The sequence below is a fragment of the Eretmochelys imbricata genome, chromosome 1, assembly GCF_965152235.1.
Source record: "Eretmochelys imbricata isolate rEreImb1 chromosome 1, rEreImb1.hap1, whole genome shotgun sequence".
NCBI lineage: Eukaryota > Metazoa > Chordata > Testudines > Cheloniidae > Eretmochelys > Eretmochelys imbricata.
The window spans coordinates 321,494,431-321,512,320 of NC_135572.1; the positions used below are offsets into that span (position 1 = coordinate 321,494,431).

The 17,890-nt window shown below is 40.9% G+C and overlaps 1 protein-coding gene across 6 annotated transcripts in view; it reads left to right on the forward strand.

Annotated features, from left to right (window-relative positions):
• The window catches only part of HDAC10 (histone deacetylase 10), a 33,518-nt gene that overhangs the window by 7,955 nt on the left and 7,673 nt on the right, over positions 1–17,890 (forward strand). For 5 of the 6 annotated variants that reach the window (XM_077834623.1, XM_077834642.1, XM_077834652.1 and 2 more), the window contains 9 exons: positions 1,618–1,683; positions 2,051–2,110; positions 2,478–2,567; positions 5,058–5,164; positions 6,497–6,564; positions 10,159–10,447; positions 11,146–11,236; positions 12,980–13,065; positions 13,663–13,716. In XM_077834623.1, the coding sequence (XP_077690749.1) occupies positions 1,618–1,683; positions 2,051–2,110; positions 2,478–2,567; positions 5,058–5,164; positions 6,497–6,564; positions 10,159–10,447; positions 11,146–11,236; positions 12,980–13,065; positions 13,663–13,716 (911 nt within the window). The remainder of the gene's footprint in view (positions 1–1,617; positions 1,684–2,050; positions 2,111–2,477; positions 2,568–5,057; positions 5,165–6,496; positions 6,565–10,158; positions 10,448–11,145; positions 11,237–12,979; positions 13,066–13,662; positions 13,717–17,890) is intronic. The other variant, XM_077834633.1, reaches the window with a different exon arrangement.

Sequence of the window (17,890 nt, forward strand, 5' to 3'; positions counted from 1 at the left end):
CAGCCTGGGATGTTCACCACCTACAAACATGCAGCCTACAAGCATGCAGGTCACACCCTGAAGTGTCTGTGCGCTAGACAGTCCTGATTCAGCAGCTCTGACCCCAGCAGCCTGTCTATAGCCCCACTGTGTCTTCCACCAGCCTCGGTTACAACCAGCAAGGTGACCCCAACACATTCCCAATCCCAAATTTTCTCAAAGCCTGTGTGCTCTGCAATGTCCAGTCCTCACCTGTTTCAGAGTAGCAGGACAGTGCAGAGAAATAATACATTTCATTTGTTTCTCTAAAGACACACAAGCACATCATAGCTTATTAACTTAACTTGAGTAAATGCAGCTTTCCCTTTAAACACAGCACTGAATTGGTTTATAGTAAAAAATAAAACAAATTAATTAACAACAAGACATCGGTTCAGTGATGCCAAGTAGAAGGAATACACCTAGAAAGGGCTACAAGCAAATAAAAGTGAAAAACACACATCTAAAACTCAATCTAGCAAGGTATAAGCTTTGTTCAAGATGGTTTCTCATCTACATTCAGTTTCCAGAGACTTCAGCTTCTCCTTGGTTGAAGGACCCATCTTTCTCAGCTTGCAAGAACTCTGTTCCCTTGTGTCCATCTAGTGATAGAAGCCATCTTCGGCTTCCATCTTTGCTTATATCTTCCAAAGTTCAGTGACTTTGTTTCAAGAGGTGGGATGATCTCATGCTGTTTTCCCCTTCCTGTGGGCTTCCCACCTCCCTGCATGTAAATGGGCTTCCATTGTTTTGATTCCACATGCTTAATTTACAGGAGAATAGTTTACAGGTAAATAGTTGCATTTTATCCTGTCTGGGAGGGAAACTGTTTCACCTTGTTTGGCCACAGACTTTAAAGCATAATATCATTTAAGTATCCATATTTCCTCATATAGTGTTAGTAAATACCTTTCCAATTATATTAATCACCAGTGTGTCATTAGCTTCCAGAAAAGACCTCTGTACACTGTATACAATATTACAGTCTTATAAAACTCAGTTGATTCAGTTGCTTATCACTTGAGATTCGCCACCCTGTGCTTATAGACCATTAAAACTTTGAAACAGATTCTTCTGAGGGTACCCCTCAAAGTAAAGTTTATTCAAGCTGTGAGGAAATCACCATGGAATCTGGTGATGAAGGAAGCTCTGTGCCTTTTCCCCTCTCTTCCCCCACTTGTTAGCTTTGTTACCTAATATTTAAAAGTGGACCGTCATTGTCTTTAACTGAATACTGGGCTGGTCAGAGAATCAAATACACATTGCTTTGTGTAAGTCATTCCTGTTTACCAGCTCCCCCGACATACCTGATTTCAACACATTTTAGTCATAATTCTACCGTATATCCATAACTCTTAATATACACTGCATACATATATCACACAAGAATATAAATAGCCAGTGAGTTATTAATTTTTAAATTATACAACACAAGGCATATTTTGTACAAAGATTATTACAGTAGTGTGCAGGGTGTGAATACAGGCATACTTAGGAACACAGCACCTAAAATCTTTTGTGGATCTGGCCCCTAGAAAATAAACACATTACTTTCTCAGAAAAAAGAGCTGCTTCGTATCTCATGCATTGGTTTTGCAGGTCGGAATGGGAAATTCAGATTATCTAGCTGCATTTTTCCATGTGTTGCTTCCAGTGGCTTTTGAGGTAATGTTTTTGTTCTAGTTTTTGAATAAAAATAATAAAAAAGAACCTGTTACCCTTTCTAAATACTTTTTAAAGTGGTGTTTTTGTAAATATCTGTAGGTATAGGAATGCTGTATGCATTTGAAATGCAGTCGGTCCATTGTTTCTACTGAAAGGAGTGGCTGAATGATTGATGCCTGACTAGTGAAATATTGAAATGAGTTAGGATTTTATTTTTACATATTCAGTGTAAAAGGCTGTAATGAAAACAATACAAAGGCTAAGTCTTGAATAAAGAATTTTCCTGAGTAATGTGTGTAGTCCAGTTGACAGGACTGGGCCCAGGGATTGCAAAAATGCCATATAACATATCTTTGTTTTATCTTAGTTTGTTCCAGAACTTATTCTGGTCTCTTCTGGATATGATTCAGGAATTGGTGACCCGGAGGTAAGCAATTTTACAGGATTTTGCATCTTTTCTCATTCATAATTTTATTTTAAAAGTATACTTATATTTTAAATGTCCTAATTGTCCAGCTATTGATAGATAGATTTTCACTTTGACCAAGAATAAAACCTCATGTTTCAGGCCTGAAACATATCTTGAACTTTTAGGAATTAGGCTGAGACATTTATGGGTTGGTGGGGGGGAGGTACAGATTTTTCCACATATTGCACATTTGTCTGAAATATCTGGTGCTGGAACCAGGATACTGGGCTATGTGGACCATGGGTGATCCACTGTAGCAGTTCTTATGTTACCAGCTTTGTTGACCAAGGCTTCTATTTCTTTCTAACATTTTCCTGGTTTTTAGGGTCAGATGAATGCTACTCCAGAGTGTTTTGCCCACCTTACACATTTCCTAATGCAGTTAGCTAATGGAAGGCTGTGTGCAGTTCTAGAGGTAAAGCTTTAAACGTGTCATTTTTTTGTACATTTTGGAGGGGAGGGTCTCTGTATAAGAGCCTCACCCTAGCCTGAAACTAGAAATAAAAAGCTCAGCAAAATAAATTCTTTCCCTATGCATGTGAAACTTTACTAGAATGTCTTTTTTGAGAACCAGGAATGCAAGAATGGTTAAGATTTTACAGTGCTCTTGTGAGTGTGTAGAAAAGCTGCATCTCTTTTAAACTAACATTTTGTAGTCTACACTTTTGATGGAGAGAGAATTTATATGATGATTTTATATTCGGATTTAAAAAAATAAAGCTTTCAATGTGGATTCATAGTGCTTGTGCACAGCAACTGGAGTGCTACTCCGAACCATATCAGATCCATTAAGAACAAGGCTGCATTATGGACATTTTTGCAAGTAAACCTTGCCCCAATAGAGCTTTTAAAGTCATCTGCCCAAGTACATATTTACCCAGTAATGGAGTCCTTATTGATTTCTCATTGTATTTATTAAAAAACCTCTACACGACCTACTGCTATTGAAAGCTATCTTTTTAACTAAGAAAATATTTTATTTTTCTGAACATTTCATGGTGCATCCTTCACACTCACCCTCTCGACAGCATCCTAAAGAACTGATGGCTCTTGTGGGCATGTTGAGTTTGTAGAGATATTACTACTCATTCAAGGCATCCAAGCCTGGTTTCTCTCCTAAGGCGAACCCATTTCTCATCCTCATTCTCCATTTAATTATTCCTTTTAAACCTCCTCTCTTCTGCCTGTTACAAAGTTACAGTTGCAGTCCCTTCTTTCTAGCTAAGACAGAAGCAAGCATTGTCCTCTGAGGCTAATGCCATGGCTGCTCCATAAGCAGGCTGCAGGAAGCACTTTACCAGCTGCAACCCAAGTACCTCACCTCTGATGGGCCATCAGGCCAGCCACATCTCATAATTTTAACAAAAGCTATTTGTGATATTGCCTGGCCCTAGTTACAATCCATTAGTCTTAGCAGAGAGGCCAAGAACTGAAAGGGCATGGAAAGTAAAATACCTGGAAAAGGCTCTTGTACGTCAAAATTAATGTACAGTGTGCCCGTGTTGCCATTTTGGGATGTATAAGTAGGGGCATTGCCAGCAGATCGAGGGATGTGATCGTTCCCCTCTATTCGACATTGGTGAGGTCTCATCTGGAGTACTGTGTCCAGTTTTGGACCCCACACTACAAGAAGGATGTGGAAAAATTGGAAAGAGTCCAGCGGAGGGCAACAAAAATGATTAGGGGACTGGAACACATGACTTATGAGGAGAGACTGAGGGAACTGGGATTGTTTAGTCTACGGAAGAGAAGAATGAGGGGGGATTTGATAGCTGCTTTCAACTACCTGAAAGGGGGTTCCAGAGAGGATGGATCTAGACTGTTCTCAGTGGTAGCAGATGACAGAACAAGGAGTAGTGGTCTCAAGTTGCAGTGGGGGAGGTTTAGGTTGGATATTAGGAAAAACTTTTTCACTAGGAGGGTGGTGAAACATTGGAATGCGTTACCTAGGGAGGTGGTGGAATCTCCTTCCTTAGAAATTTTTAAGGTAAGGCTTGACAAAGCCCTGGCTGGGATGATTTAGTTGGCGATTGGTCCTGCTTTGAGCAGGGGGTTGGACTAGATGACCTCCTGAGGTCCCTTCCAACCCTGATATTCTATGGTTCTATGATACATTGGTCTTTTACCATTCTATACCTGTTAATGGATGAATAGTGGATTTCAGTCTCCAGAGGTGTCAGTGTTGCAACCTTTGAGCACTAAGGTGTATATCAGAATAGATACTTGCAGATGAAAATGAGTTTAATAGAGATGAAAGCATCATGGGTGAGATCCTCACCCCCCCAATTCTGACTCTTTTATGTTGGGTAAGAGGGCCAGTGCAGTATAAAGGGGCCCTAAAATTCCTTGTTCCAGCTGAGTGAGGAGTCCCCTTGTGAAAGCACTCTAGGATCCTGCAAGGTGGGAGGGTCCCAGAGCTTAGGCTAAACATCTACACTGCAATTAAACAGCCCCTTAGCCTGAGCCCTGTGAGCCTGAGGCAAGGGCCAGCCGTGGGTTTTTAATTGCAGTGTAGACGTACCTTTAGTGGCTCAGTACGGAATCTCACCCCAAGTTTCCCAATTTTTTATTTTATTTTATTTTTTTTTGTAAGATCATAACTGATTTCCAGTAATGCAGTCCAACCATATTATGCTCATTGGTGTCATTTCACAATGACGTATTTTAACAAGCTGCTTCTGACTAAGTGTTTTCAGACTGAAACAGAAACTGTAGCTGACTATTTCCATGGCACTAGCCATTAGATCCTACTTTCCATTTAGCTAACATGCAGGCATATTTCAAAAGGTGGATGTAGAATATTTTTAAATGAAAAAATATACTTTCTACAAGCACGTTTTACAGATAGTTTATTTAGTACGTATTTGTTCTTTGCATTGCACAAAATATAGTTTAATTTTCCTAGGGTGGATACCATTTGAAGTCATTGTCTGAATCAGTCTGCATGACTGTAAAAACTTTGCTTAGAGACCCTCTCCCCCAGATCTCTGGAGAAATGGCACCGTGCTTAAGGTATGGATCAAGAAATATTTTGTTTCATGCTATATGTGTCTGTTCTTCTTGTTTATGGAAGACGCTGATTGTACATTGAACTGGAGCTATTGGAGTGTGAGCTAGAAATCAAGTCACATGGGCATTTCATACTATTTTTTCTACTTTTATCATCAAGCCTAAAAGTGTAAAGAAAACTACCTTAAAACCTGAATGTGGGAAACAGAACATTTCATTAACAATGCTACAATTTCCAGAAAATAATTAAAGTGCTCATTCCTTACTTTTTTAATCCTGATGCTCAAAAATATTAAACAATATTATGATATTGATAAATGCAAATTAAGAAGTTAGGCCCCAGTTCAAAAAGATACATAAGCACATGCCTAGCCTTAAGCACATGAATAGTTCCATCAATGGGACAGTTAAGCATGTGCTTATTATACCTTGCTGAATCAGGGCTTTAATATGCTGCTACAATGCATTATTTTTCTGACTCTGATCGCTCCCACTTCAAAATGATCCATGTATTTCTGGTTTTGTTTTCCTTTTCTGGGATTATTTCCAATTAAGCTTAAAAGGTGAAAGAACTCAGGAGGGGAATTTTTTTTACTATCTCTATCCTTAAGCCTCGTTTCTCTATAGACATCCACCTCAGTCAAAGCTGAACTCCTAATGCCGTGACTGGCAATACCAGATGATAACAGCCAGTGGGAGAGTGAGTTTGTGGGTGTGGTTTTTGGAAAGGGGGGTGGGGGGTGAGAGAACCTGGATTTGTGCTGGAAATGGCCCAACTTGATTATCATACACATTGTAAGGAGAGTGATCACTTTAGATAAGCTGAAGTGAGCTGTAGCTCACGAAAGCTTATGCTCAAATAAATTGGTTAGTCTCTAAGGTGCCACAAGTACTCCTTTTCTTTTTGCGAATACAGACTAACACGGCTGTTACTCTGAAACCTGTCGGACAGCAATGTGTTCGTGTAATGGAACACTAAATTGTATTATACTGTTCAGCCTCTAGGTTGCACCGTGTGAGAAATTCAAGCTATATTCAAGCCAACCTCAGCCATACCTGCGGGCAGAGCATTAAAGGATGGTATAGTGAGCACATCTGGTGTCTCTCTTGCTCACAAACAAGCTCTGTACTCAGTCGATAGCTGATCCAGGACTACAACACTATACATTCTCTTTCATTTTCTGTGGCTGACACTTGCAAGTAATCATTCCAAGTAACATGCCCTTCTCTTTGTTTTTCTAGCAAAAACTTCAGAAACGGAGTCTTATGTTCAGCTTGGCAACTTTCCCTATATTTTCATCTGAACTGATGATGCTAATCACTTGTCTTTTGTAGTGCTGTTGAGTCTATACAAAATGTGAGAGCTGCACATAAACCATACTGGAAATGTCTGATGTATGAAGGTAATTGGTCTTCGTTTCTTTTTGCTAATGTGATTGATAAATGTGATACATACTTGAACTCCAGAAAAGACTTATAATTAATATCCATAGGTTCAAATAACCTACCTACTTCATGGAAGTATTGTGAGGGATCACTATTCAGGGCCAAATTCTTTGCTGGTGTAATTTGGCATAGCTCATAAGAACATAAAAATGGCCACTTGGGGTCAAACCAATGGTCTATCTAGTTCAATATCCTATCTTCCAACGGTGGCCAATGCCAGATGCTTCAGTGGGAATGGACAAAACAGGGCAATTCTCAAGGGATGGATCACTTGTCGTCCAGTCCCAGCATCTGGCAGTCAGAAGCTTAAGGACGCCCTAAGCATGGAGTTGCATCCTTGACCATCTTGGCTAATAGCCATTGGTGGACCTATCCTCCGTGAACTTATCTAATTCTATTTTGAACCTTGTTATAGTTTTGGCCTTCACAACATCCTGTTTCACAGGTTGACTGTAAGTTGTGTGAAAAAGTACTTTCATTTGTTTGTTTTTAAACTGATGCTTATTAATTTCATTGGATGACCCCTTATTCTTGTATTATGTGAAGGGGTAAATAACACTCCCTCGCTCACTTTCTCCACACCAGTTATGATTTTATAGACCTCTATCACATCCCCCATGTAGTAGTCTCTTTTCCAAGCTGAACAGTCCCACTCTTATTAATCTCTCCTCATATGGATGCTGTTCCATACCCCTAATCCATATGAGGAGAGATTTTTGTTGCCCTTCTCTGTACCTTTTCCAATTCCAATATACCTTTTTTGAGATGGGGTGATCAGAACTGTATTTAGTATTTAAGGTGGAGGTGTACCTTGGATTTATATAGTGGCATTGTGATATTTACTGTCTTATTAGTAAGGCTGCGAGTCTGTCATGGAGGTCATGGATTTTGTGACTTTCTGTGATTTCTGTGACTTCTGCAGTGGCCAGTGCTGGCTTAGGGGCTGCCCAAGTTGGGCAGCCCTTGGGCCAGCAGCAGCAGTTCAGGGGTGTGGGAGGGGACTCGGGTTAGGGGCAGGGGGTTGGGCAGTGTGTGTGTGTGGATGCTTACCTCGGGGTGGGGGGCTCCCTGGTTCCCACTGGCATGGCCCTGCAGCTCCAAGGCAGTGGAAGGACTAGGGGGCTCCGTGTGCTGCCCGTGCCCATAGGCCCCTGGCCCGCAGCTCCCATTGGCTGCGGTTCCTGGCCAATAGGAGCTGTGCAGCCGGAGCTGGTGGCAGGAGTAGCGTGCAAAGCCCCCATGGCTCCTCTGCCACCTAGGAGCTGCAGGGACATGCGGAGCCGGGTAGTGAGCCTCTGCCAGCCCTACCAACCATCCAACTTCCCCCAGCACCTGTGGCCCCCTGCCCAAGTTTTAGTTAGGGGTATATAGTAAAAGTCATGGACAGGTCATGGGCTGTGAATTTTTGTTTACTGCCCATGACCTGTCCATGACTTTTACTAAAAATACCCAGGACTAAAACATAGCCTTACTTATTAGCTATCCCTTTCCTAATGGTTCCTAACTTTCTGTTAGCCTTTTTGACTGTCGCTGCATATTGAGTGGATGTTTTCAGAGAACTATCCATAGTGACTCCAAAATCTCTTTCTTGAGTGATAACCTCAAATTTAGACCATATCATTTTGTATGTATAGTTGGGATTATGTTTTCAAATGTGCATTACTTTTCATTTATCAACATTTGAATTTCATCTACCATTTTGTTGCTCAGTCACCCAGTTTTGTTCAATCCCTTTGTGATGCTTCTCAGTCAGCTTTGGACTTACAAAATTACTCAAGAAAGTTAAGTTATCATCTGCACGCTTTGTCACCTCACTGTTTACCCCTATTTCAAATAATTTATGTATATTTTGAACATTTATGAATATGTCCCAGTACAGATCCCTGGGGGATACCACTATTTACCTCTCTCTATTCTGAAAACTGACCATTTATTCCTTGCCAGAGTTTATGCTCCTTTCTATCTTTTGCTTCTAACCACCACTTTCACTCTTTTTTAGCCATGGTGGCACTTTTTGTTCATCTTACTATTTTTTTTTAAATTTTGGGGTATACATTTAATTTGAGCCTCTATTACGGTGTTTTTTAAAGTTTACCTGCAGCTTTCAGTCATTTCACTCTTGTTACTGTTCCTTTTAATTTCCTCATTTTTGTGTAGTTCCCCTTTCTGAAGTTATATGTTACTGTGGTGGGCTTCTCTGGTATTTCCCCTCACCCCAAAGGATGTTTAGTTTAATTATATTATGGTTACTATTACCAAGCGGTTCAACTATATTCACCTCTTGCACCAGATCCTGTGCTCTGCTTAGGACTAAATCAAGAATTGCCTCTCCCCTTGTGGGTTCCAGGGCTAGCTGCTCCAAGAAGGTCTAGAAAGTCTAGAAACTTTATCTCTGCATCCTGACCTGTACCTAGTCAATATGGGGATAATTGAAATCCACCATTATGATTGAGTTTTCTATTTTTATAGCTCCACTGATTTACTTACTCCAGCTGAAAATCTGGTCCTCAGTGTCTCAAAAATGCTGTGACATCCTTGGTTGGAAGTGCTAATATGTATTACAGGATGCACAATCAGTATTTGGTCCCCAGTGAGCAAAGGGTTAACCTTTGGTCAGCTTCCTCCTCCCTTTGTATGCTTGCTCAGATTGGCTGCTTGAGAGACAAGAGGGGCAGAGGATGCTTTTGTGAAGGTTTGGCACCAGTGTCATAAGTCTGGGTTAAATCTCATGCTGAGGAGTATTGTGTGTTCTTTTTCTGTTTGTTAATTTATTTTGCTTTCTTCTTACAACTACTAGTGATATTCCTTTGAGGCAAAAACCTTGCTAACTGCAACTGGTTTTCTTTCTGCTGAATCATTCCACCAATTCAGAATATAAAAGCGGTACATGTTCTGAAAAATATTCCTTTCATGTTGTTTGTTTCGTTCCTTCTACTGTGGTCCATCCCAGCTAATGGTACACATTGTAGGCTTTTTCAAATTGAGGTTGTTGGGTAAAAGCATCATATATAGGATTCTAATCTCTTGAGATTTACACAGATCTTCCCAGTAATGTTTATGGCTTTTATTCAAGGATGAGTATACCTTTAGGCCCCAATCCTGCAAACACTTCCTGCAAACACTTACACAGGTGCATAACTTTATGTACATGAGTGGGTCTGATGAACTCAGTGCAATTAATTCAGTTAAGCACCTGTAGGATTGGGGCATCAAAGAATACAGAACAATTTATTTTACACTGCAAATAAAAACTTTTAGAAACAGCTTTATTTGCTTATCTTTCATATTAATCAAAGGAAGGTTGAAGCCATATTATTATGAAAACAAGAATGCCAAATATCACTTCTGAAAATTACATATTTCTTTGTAGCATAAATATGTTGAAATCAGCACCTGCAAATATATATTTGCACCAGCCAGGCAAGTGCACCCCTCTATGGTAAATAAATGCAATTACTGTACATGTTAATATATAACATTTTTAGTGCCTAGGAATTACACTTGCGTTTTATGATACTTATGAACCCAAAAAATGCATTTTTTTTTTCTAGAAGCAACTCCTTTACACAATCTCGTTACCAAGTCAAAACAGATGATGGAGGCTGAGCTAATTCAAACTAGTACACATCCCACAGCAAAGCAAGCGTTTGGGAAGACTAACAGTGATGAAGCTATCAAAATAGACAGGTTTTTGGAATCACACATGAAAAAAATTCTCTTTCCAGTGCCTCCTGTTAAAACAGCAGCAGCAATTGTCTCTAAAGCTGATGCACATTTGCTACCAATATCTGTTCAAGTGGAGATGGAAATGAATGCACAAGAACTGAAAACTCTTGTCAGGTTGGTTTTATTTATGTGGCTGTCAACTTAATGTTGCGGAGTGGGCATGGTATAGTGATTTGACCACAGGACTGGAAACCAGTGACTCTTGTCTTCTAATCCTAGTTCTCTGATACTAACTTTCTCTTTGGCCTTGGCCTTCCTTAACCTCTGCCTCAGTTTCTCCATCGGCAAAATAGGGTAAATGATATATATCTCCCATGTCGGCAAAGCTCTTTGTAGAGCTTGTCAGAACATTTGTGACTAAAAGTAATTTAATCAAATATACTGGGTTTTTTTGTGTTTTGTTTTTTCCAAAACTAAAACACTTTGCAGAAACATACCGATTTCAATGAAGTTTGCAGTAGGAAGTTTTCTGAGGGCCAGGGCTCTCTGTTCACTTCTGACCAGAGAGAGGTAGAGGGAGACCTGAATCGAAAAGCTTAGGTTTTCGATCCATAAACAACTGTTTCAACACAATTCTGTTTTGGAAAGTGTCCCAAAGGGTTTTGTGGAGTGAAAACAAAGTTCAAGATCTCAAAAATTGTCATGAAACAAAATTGTCATCCTCTGACCACCTCTAGTTCTTTGAGGACAAATGTGTAGCACTTATAAAATGCTTTAGAAACATTTATTAATTAACATTACTATACTATTCAGAATATAACATTATTATTCATAACCCAATTTTAATTAGTTTTAAAAAACTTATTTTACAGTGTACTTGATGCAGAACTTGTGAAGGAAGAGAGAGCTTTACTCTCTCTTCAGAATGTGGTGGCTATCCTAGATAAAATACTAAAGAAGAAGGTAATATTAACTGCCTATATTGTTTTCTATGTTTCTTCTGCTCTTTGATTGTTCTTCAGTGTTAGCTCAATATTAGTTATGTCTTTTCCTATCCTGCTAGTCTCCGTCAGATTGTATCTGTTAAAATTGTGACTATTTACTAGAGTAAATGGGAAAGATAAGAGAAAATATATATGAACAGCAGCTTACTTCAGTTATTTTTTTGATTGTGTTTGATCAAGATTGTGCCCTGCCTTTATGTGAGCAGGGGCATATGAGGGAGCAAGAATCCCCCTTGTTCTGTAGGCCTACCCAGGTCATTGCTCTGACTCTTAAGGGAGTGCAGAGGGCTGTGCACTTGATGCTTCAAGCAAAACTGGGAGGGGAGAAGGTAGAGCCATGGCGATACAAACGGAGTATGTTGCACCCCATAAAGAAGCGTCTCAAATATTCCTTCCCCAGTGCACATTGGGAGTAATTTTTCCTTTTTGATCCTACCATTAGGGCAGTGCAGTTACGCATCCTCCCTTATTGTGGGTTGCATGTTAAATGTACAGTTTAGCCCTTTTATTATTATATCTGTTGATGTCTGAATAACAGTTTACTCAGAACTGAGCTTTTCTCTCTGTTTAACTCTCCAGCAAAGCAATAATCCTCTTTGTTTTGTTTAAAACATCAGTGTATTGCCATGAAAATTAATGTGATACCCCAAATTCAGTGTGATGATTTCACTGCAGGATCAGGAACTAAGGAAAGATGGGCTTTGAAGTATCAAGACTATATTTAAACACAATTGTTATCAACAATTAGCAGGAGTGACCAGAAGAATTACAAATAACAAGCGAAACATAAATAAGTTTGTATTTTGTCATTGTACAGTTGCAAACTTTCTCTCTGGATGAACATCTCATTCTAAAGTGCAGTACTTGTCAGAAAAGTAACTGTCAAAATGACCCCTTCGTACTCAACAGGTCTGCTTCCTGCTATTGATATTTAGAGTCATATTTGCAGATGTTGGTGGCAAAAGCAAGTTGTTTGTCTGCTAACATTACCAACCCCACTCAGCTCTGGGAGAGGGAGCTGGATTGTACAACAGTCAAGAGAACTAATAACTAAATTGCAGTTGGAGAACCTTTATTGTTCAAAATCCAAAAAGTTCCCATTTTGACTCAGATTCTAGGCTGAGCTTCCCATGCTGGGAATTGGGAAATCCTTGTTTTACTCCATATTTATGTAGCATCTGAAGACATGACACAGACATTAGCTAATTTAATCTTTGCGGGGGTAGGTATTGTTCAGATAGTGGGATGAGGAGGTGAAGGGATTTGGCCAAGATCACAATGACAGTGACAGTTAGAACTTGGCACAGCCTGATTCCCAGACCAGTATTTGTTCCTCATGAGCAGTGCCTACTTGTAAACTGAGCAGATTTATCTGTAAGTCATTGAGTGACAATAAACATGGAACCCCATGGTGCCATTTTTACAGAGTCACTTTTCAGCATAGAACAACGCTTTTAAATAGGTTGCCAGACAGAGCAACTATGTAGCATAACAGCCAAACACATCCTCTTTGCAGGTAGCGGGCCACGAGGACTTTTACCAATCTTGTTAGGCTACATCATTAATGTTCCTTTCACACAGCTGTAGCTTTGTTTGCATTTATATTTAATGTATAGACAAAAACAGGTTCAACTGGTACAAATTAAAAAATGGTATGATATAGGATTTATTATGATTTATTAATACAAATTTTTATTTTTAGGTGTGCAATGGAATTGCAGAATCATCTCTGGCTTCTGTTTCTACAACTTTTGCACTAAAGCACTGCTTTGATTTTGGATTACAAAGGTGAGCTATGCTCATTGGATATGGTGCTCTCTTATAAAATTTGAAAATGTGATGCAAGTTCATAAACTACAATGGGCTGCCTTAAAAACATTTCATTTGCCTCTGTAATGAAACAACATCACCTCAATATGTGCAGCATTGCCTATACTAAATATAGGCAACTCTGTAAATGTGACCATAAAGCTATCTAGTTATCAAAGGCAAAACGCAACGTTTTAAGAGTGATTGTTAAATAACAGTTTTTCTAACTCTGTTTTTTGATTGCCTAAGTCCCCATTATTTTTATCAGCCTGTTGTATTATTTGTTTTTTGTCCTGAGCTGTCATGAACCCGTATGCTATCCCATTGTTTTTTATATTGCTAATAGGTCAAATTCAGAGAAGACCCACGGTTGTTTATTATTTTTTCTGGATTGAATTCTCTTCCACACATGTAAACCCCTTAGCCAAATGGCCACATTTTCAGATTTTTTTCTTGTACTGATTACTTAATTGCACTGCATGTTTTTAAAAGTTAGAAACTTATCAATGTAAGGTGTGTGTGTGTGTGTGTGTATAACTAACACACACACACATAATTATTCTTTGTGTTCTGTAGAGTGCTCTGCATAGTTGTTGGAGACGTGGATCTTGAACTCGATTTAGATGATGGGTAAGACTTTCCATTTGTTTCAGGTGATTAAATCCCAGAGGATCATTTCTAAATGATTCTAGGTGCACATATGTCTGAGGAAACTTGCATTAAATGACTACCCAAGCACCCGACAAACATTAGTTGTTTAATGGAGTTGATACCTAATAAAGTTGGGGCAGAATTGTACTCAGTATGTTTAGGGATATTTTGGGATGGCCTCTAAAGACAGAAGGTTGCCTTATAAGGGTTGTCTCGGGTAGGTTTTGTTGTTGGTTTAAAGTATAATCCTTTTCGATATTATTGAAAATTGAGATTGAAATGTCAGGCTATTTAAAAAAGGGATCTAAAAAGAGCAATATGTGATCAAATGTATTGCTGTTAATCACAGATGCTTTATTTAAGTCACTAAGAGCCCAGCACAGGTGAATGTGATGGTGGGGAGAAGGCACAAAATATCTTTTGCCTTCACATTCATGTGCCCCTACAGAGGGGCCAGATACATTCCCAGTCCTTGTCTGAGGTAATGCCAGCTCCAGGCTAGAACAACAGTGAAACCAGCCTCAACAAAGGGTCAGACCATGGTCATGCCCTCTTGAACAACCAGTAGAACTGGCACCAGGATTAGGAACTGTATGATGCATGCTGTAAAAGGGTTAGCAGGGGGGTCATCTTGCCCATGCTCATCTAGAACCCTAGACTCAGTGGGACTCTATGTTGTTCTCTAGATTTGTATTAGGAGAGGAAGAAGCAGGACTGGGCAGATAGCAAGGAGAGGGCGTGCATACATCATTTCCCACCCAACTCTGAGTTTATCTACAAAATAGCTATATTATCTTTTCCATGGGGGTCTCTCCATGGCTAGGACCCCTCTTTGGTTTCCCTAGCCAGCCATGGGGAATGGAAAGCTACCAGGGGCACAGAACGGCTGCAGAGACACAAGATCTCCCTGCTGCTGGCCCCAGTCCACAACTGTTCCTCCAGGATCCATGTGGGTCACAGGGGACACAAGATTTCCTCCATCTGAGTCACCTCCAATGGGTGTTACCATGGGGGCTGGAAGCTTTCTTGGCAATCCCAGCAGAGCAATGGCACAGATTCTCAAAGGTATTTAGACTTCCACTGAAATCAATGGTTGAAATTCAGTTGATTTCAGTGGAAGCTAGGAACCTAAGTATCTTTGAGGATCTGGGCTAATATGGCTACACATGCTCATCACAGAGCTGTGCCTTGAAGACACAGTCTATTCCAAAATGTATACAAAATACCATGTAGGACTTGAATTTGCTAAACGGCATCAAACTATCTCAGTATTAGAACCTAACATGGAAGGCAAGTTTCTTGTTGTTTGTACAGATGTAGGCATATTGTGTGTGTACAGCACCTAGCACAATGGGGTCCTAATAAATAATAATGCTGTGTAGAGGTTTGTGGGGCAAGCCAATTGTGACATTAGACTCAAACTTTACATGATCTTGATGGTTCCCCTCGCTCACCCAGTCCTGTAATAGATCCCTAACCTCTGGCTGAGTTACTGAAGTCCTCAAATCAGAGTTTAAAGACTTCAAGATTACAGAGAATTCACTATTTACACTAGTTTAAACCGGCAAGTGACCCGTGCCCCATGCTGCAGAGGAAGGTGAAAAACCCCCAGGGTCTATGCCAATCTGACCTAGGGGAAAATTCCTTCCTGACCCCAAATATGGCGATCAATTAGTCGCTGAGCATATGGGCAAGACCCACCAGGCAGATCCATGGAAAAAAATTCTCTGTAGTAACTCAGAGCCCTCCCCATCTAGTGTCCTGTCTCTGGCCATTGGAGATTTTTGCTACTGGCAGTCACCAGTGAGCCACATGCCATCATAGGCAGTCCCATCATGTCATCCCTTCATCAAGCTCAGTCTTGAAGTCAGTTTGGTTTTTTACCCCACTGCTCCCCTTGGAAGACTGTTCCACAACTTCTCTCCTCTGATGGTTAGAAACCTTTGCTTAATTTTGAGCCTAAACTTATTGATGGTCAGTTTATATGCATTTGTTCTTATGTCCACATTGGGGCTTAACTTAAATAATTCTTCCCCCTCCCTGGTATTTATCCCTCTGATGTATTTAGAGAGAGCAATCAAATCTCCCCTTAGCCTTCTTTTGGTGAGGCTAAACAAGCCACGCTCTTTGAACCTCCTCTTATAAGGTAGGTTTTCCATTCCTTGGATTATCCTAGTAGCCCTTCTCTGTACCTGTTTCAATTTGAATTCATCTTTCCTAAACCCTGGAGACCTGAATTGCACAAAGTATTCCAGATGAAGTCTCAACAGTGCCTTATACACCTCTCCCTGATATAATATGGTCCTCGGGAGACAAAAAAAATCTCACCGCGTTATAGGTGAAACTGCGTTATATTGAACTTGCTTTGGGCCCCCTGCTCCCTGTCCCCTGACTGCTCCGACCCCTATCCACACCCTCTGCCCCATGACAGGCACTCACCAGCAGCAGCGGAAGTGGAGCAGCCCGGCCCCAGCTCGCTCCACTCTGCCACCTCCCAGCCACAGCGCTCCGCTTCCTGCCACCAGTGAGTACAGAGGGCGTCCTTTCCCGAACCTCCCCTCACTCACCGGTGGCGGGAAGCGTTGGGGAAAGGATGCCCCCCGTACTCACCTGCGGCAGGAAGTGGAGCACCGCGGCTGGGAGCTGGTGGAGGAGCAGCCCGGCCCCAGCCTGCTCTACACTTCCCACCGCTGGGGACGGGGTGAGGGAAGCGGAGCGGGCTGCCCCCCGGCTAATCTCCCGGGCCACTCTGGGACTGTGGGGCCCCCAAAAGTGCCCCCCCCCAGCCCTTTCCTCCCAGACCCTGGGGGGTGGGGAGGAGCCCCTGACCACCCCCAAGACTCTCTGCCCCTTATCCAACCCATCGGCCCAGCCCGGCCCCCTTAACATGCTGCTCAGAGCAGCGTGTCGGAGCTTTACCGCGTTGTATGCGAACCCCCATTATATCGGGTCACGTTATATCTGGGTAGAGGTGTATAATGATACTAACACTTCCCCGTTTCTACTGGAAATACCTCACCTGATGCATCCTAGGACTCCATTAGCCTTTTTCACAGCCACATCAAACTCATGGTTCATAGTCATCCTGTGATCAACCAATACATCCAGGTCTTTCTCCTCCTCTGTCACTTCCAACTGGTAAGTCCCCAGTTTATAGCAGAAATTCTTGTTAGTCCCTAAATACATGATCTTGCACTTTGCACTATTAAATTTTATCCTGTTTCTATTACTCCAGTTTACAAGGTCATCCAGATCTTCTTTTAGGATATTCTGGTCCTCCTCCGTATTGGCAATACCTCCCAACTTTGTGTCCTCCACAAATTTTATTAGCTCACACTCTCACTTTTTGTGCCAAGGTCAGTCATAAAAAGATTAAATAAGATTGGTCCCAAAACCAATCCCTGAGGAACTCCACTAGTAACCTCCCTCAAGCCTGACAGTTTACTTGTCAATATGAACTGTTGTAGTCCCCCCCACTTAAACCAGTTCCTTATCCACCTTTCAATGCTCATATGAATCCCCATCTTCTCCAATTTAACTAATTTCCCATGTGGAACTGTATCAGATGTCTTACTGAAATCCAGGTAGATTAGAGCTACTGCATTTCCTTTGTCTAAAAAAATCAGTTATCTTTTCAAAGAAGGAAATCTGGTTGGTCTGGCACGATCCACCTTTTGTAAAACTATAATGTATTTTATCCCAGTTACCGTTCACCTCTGTCCTTAATTACTTTCTCTTTCAAAATTTGTTCCAAAGACCTTGATACAATTAAGGTCAAACTAACAGGTCTGTAGTGTCCGGGATCACTTTTCCCCCCTTTCTTAAAAATAGGAACTATATTAGCAATTTTCTAGTCATAGGGTACAACCCCCGAGTTTACAGATTCATTAAAATTCCTTGTTATTGGACTTGCAATTTCATGTGCCAGCTCCTTTGATATTCTTGGATAGAGATTATCCGTGCTCCCTGATTTAGTCCCATTAAGACGTATGAGTTTTGACTTCCACCTCAGATGCAGTAATTTCTACCTCCACATCCTCATTGCCATTAGCCACTCTGCCACTACCCCTAAGCTCCTCATTACCCTTATTAAAAACTGAGGCAAACTATTTGTTTAGGTGTTGGGCTAGGCCTAGATAATATTTACTCTCCA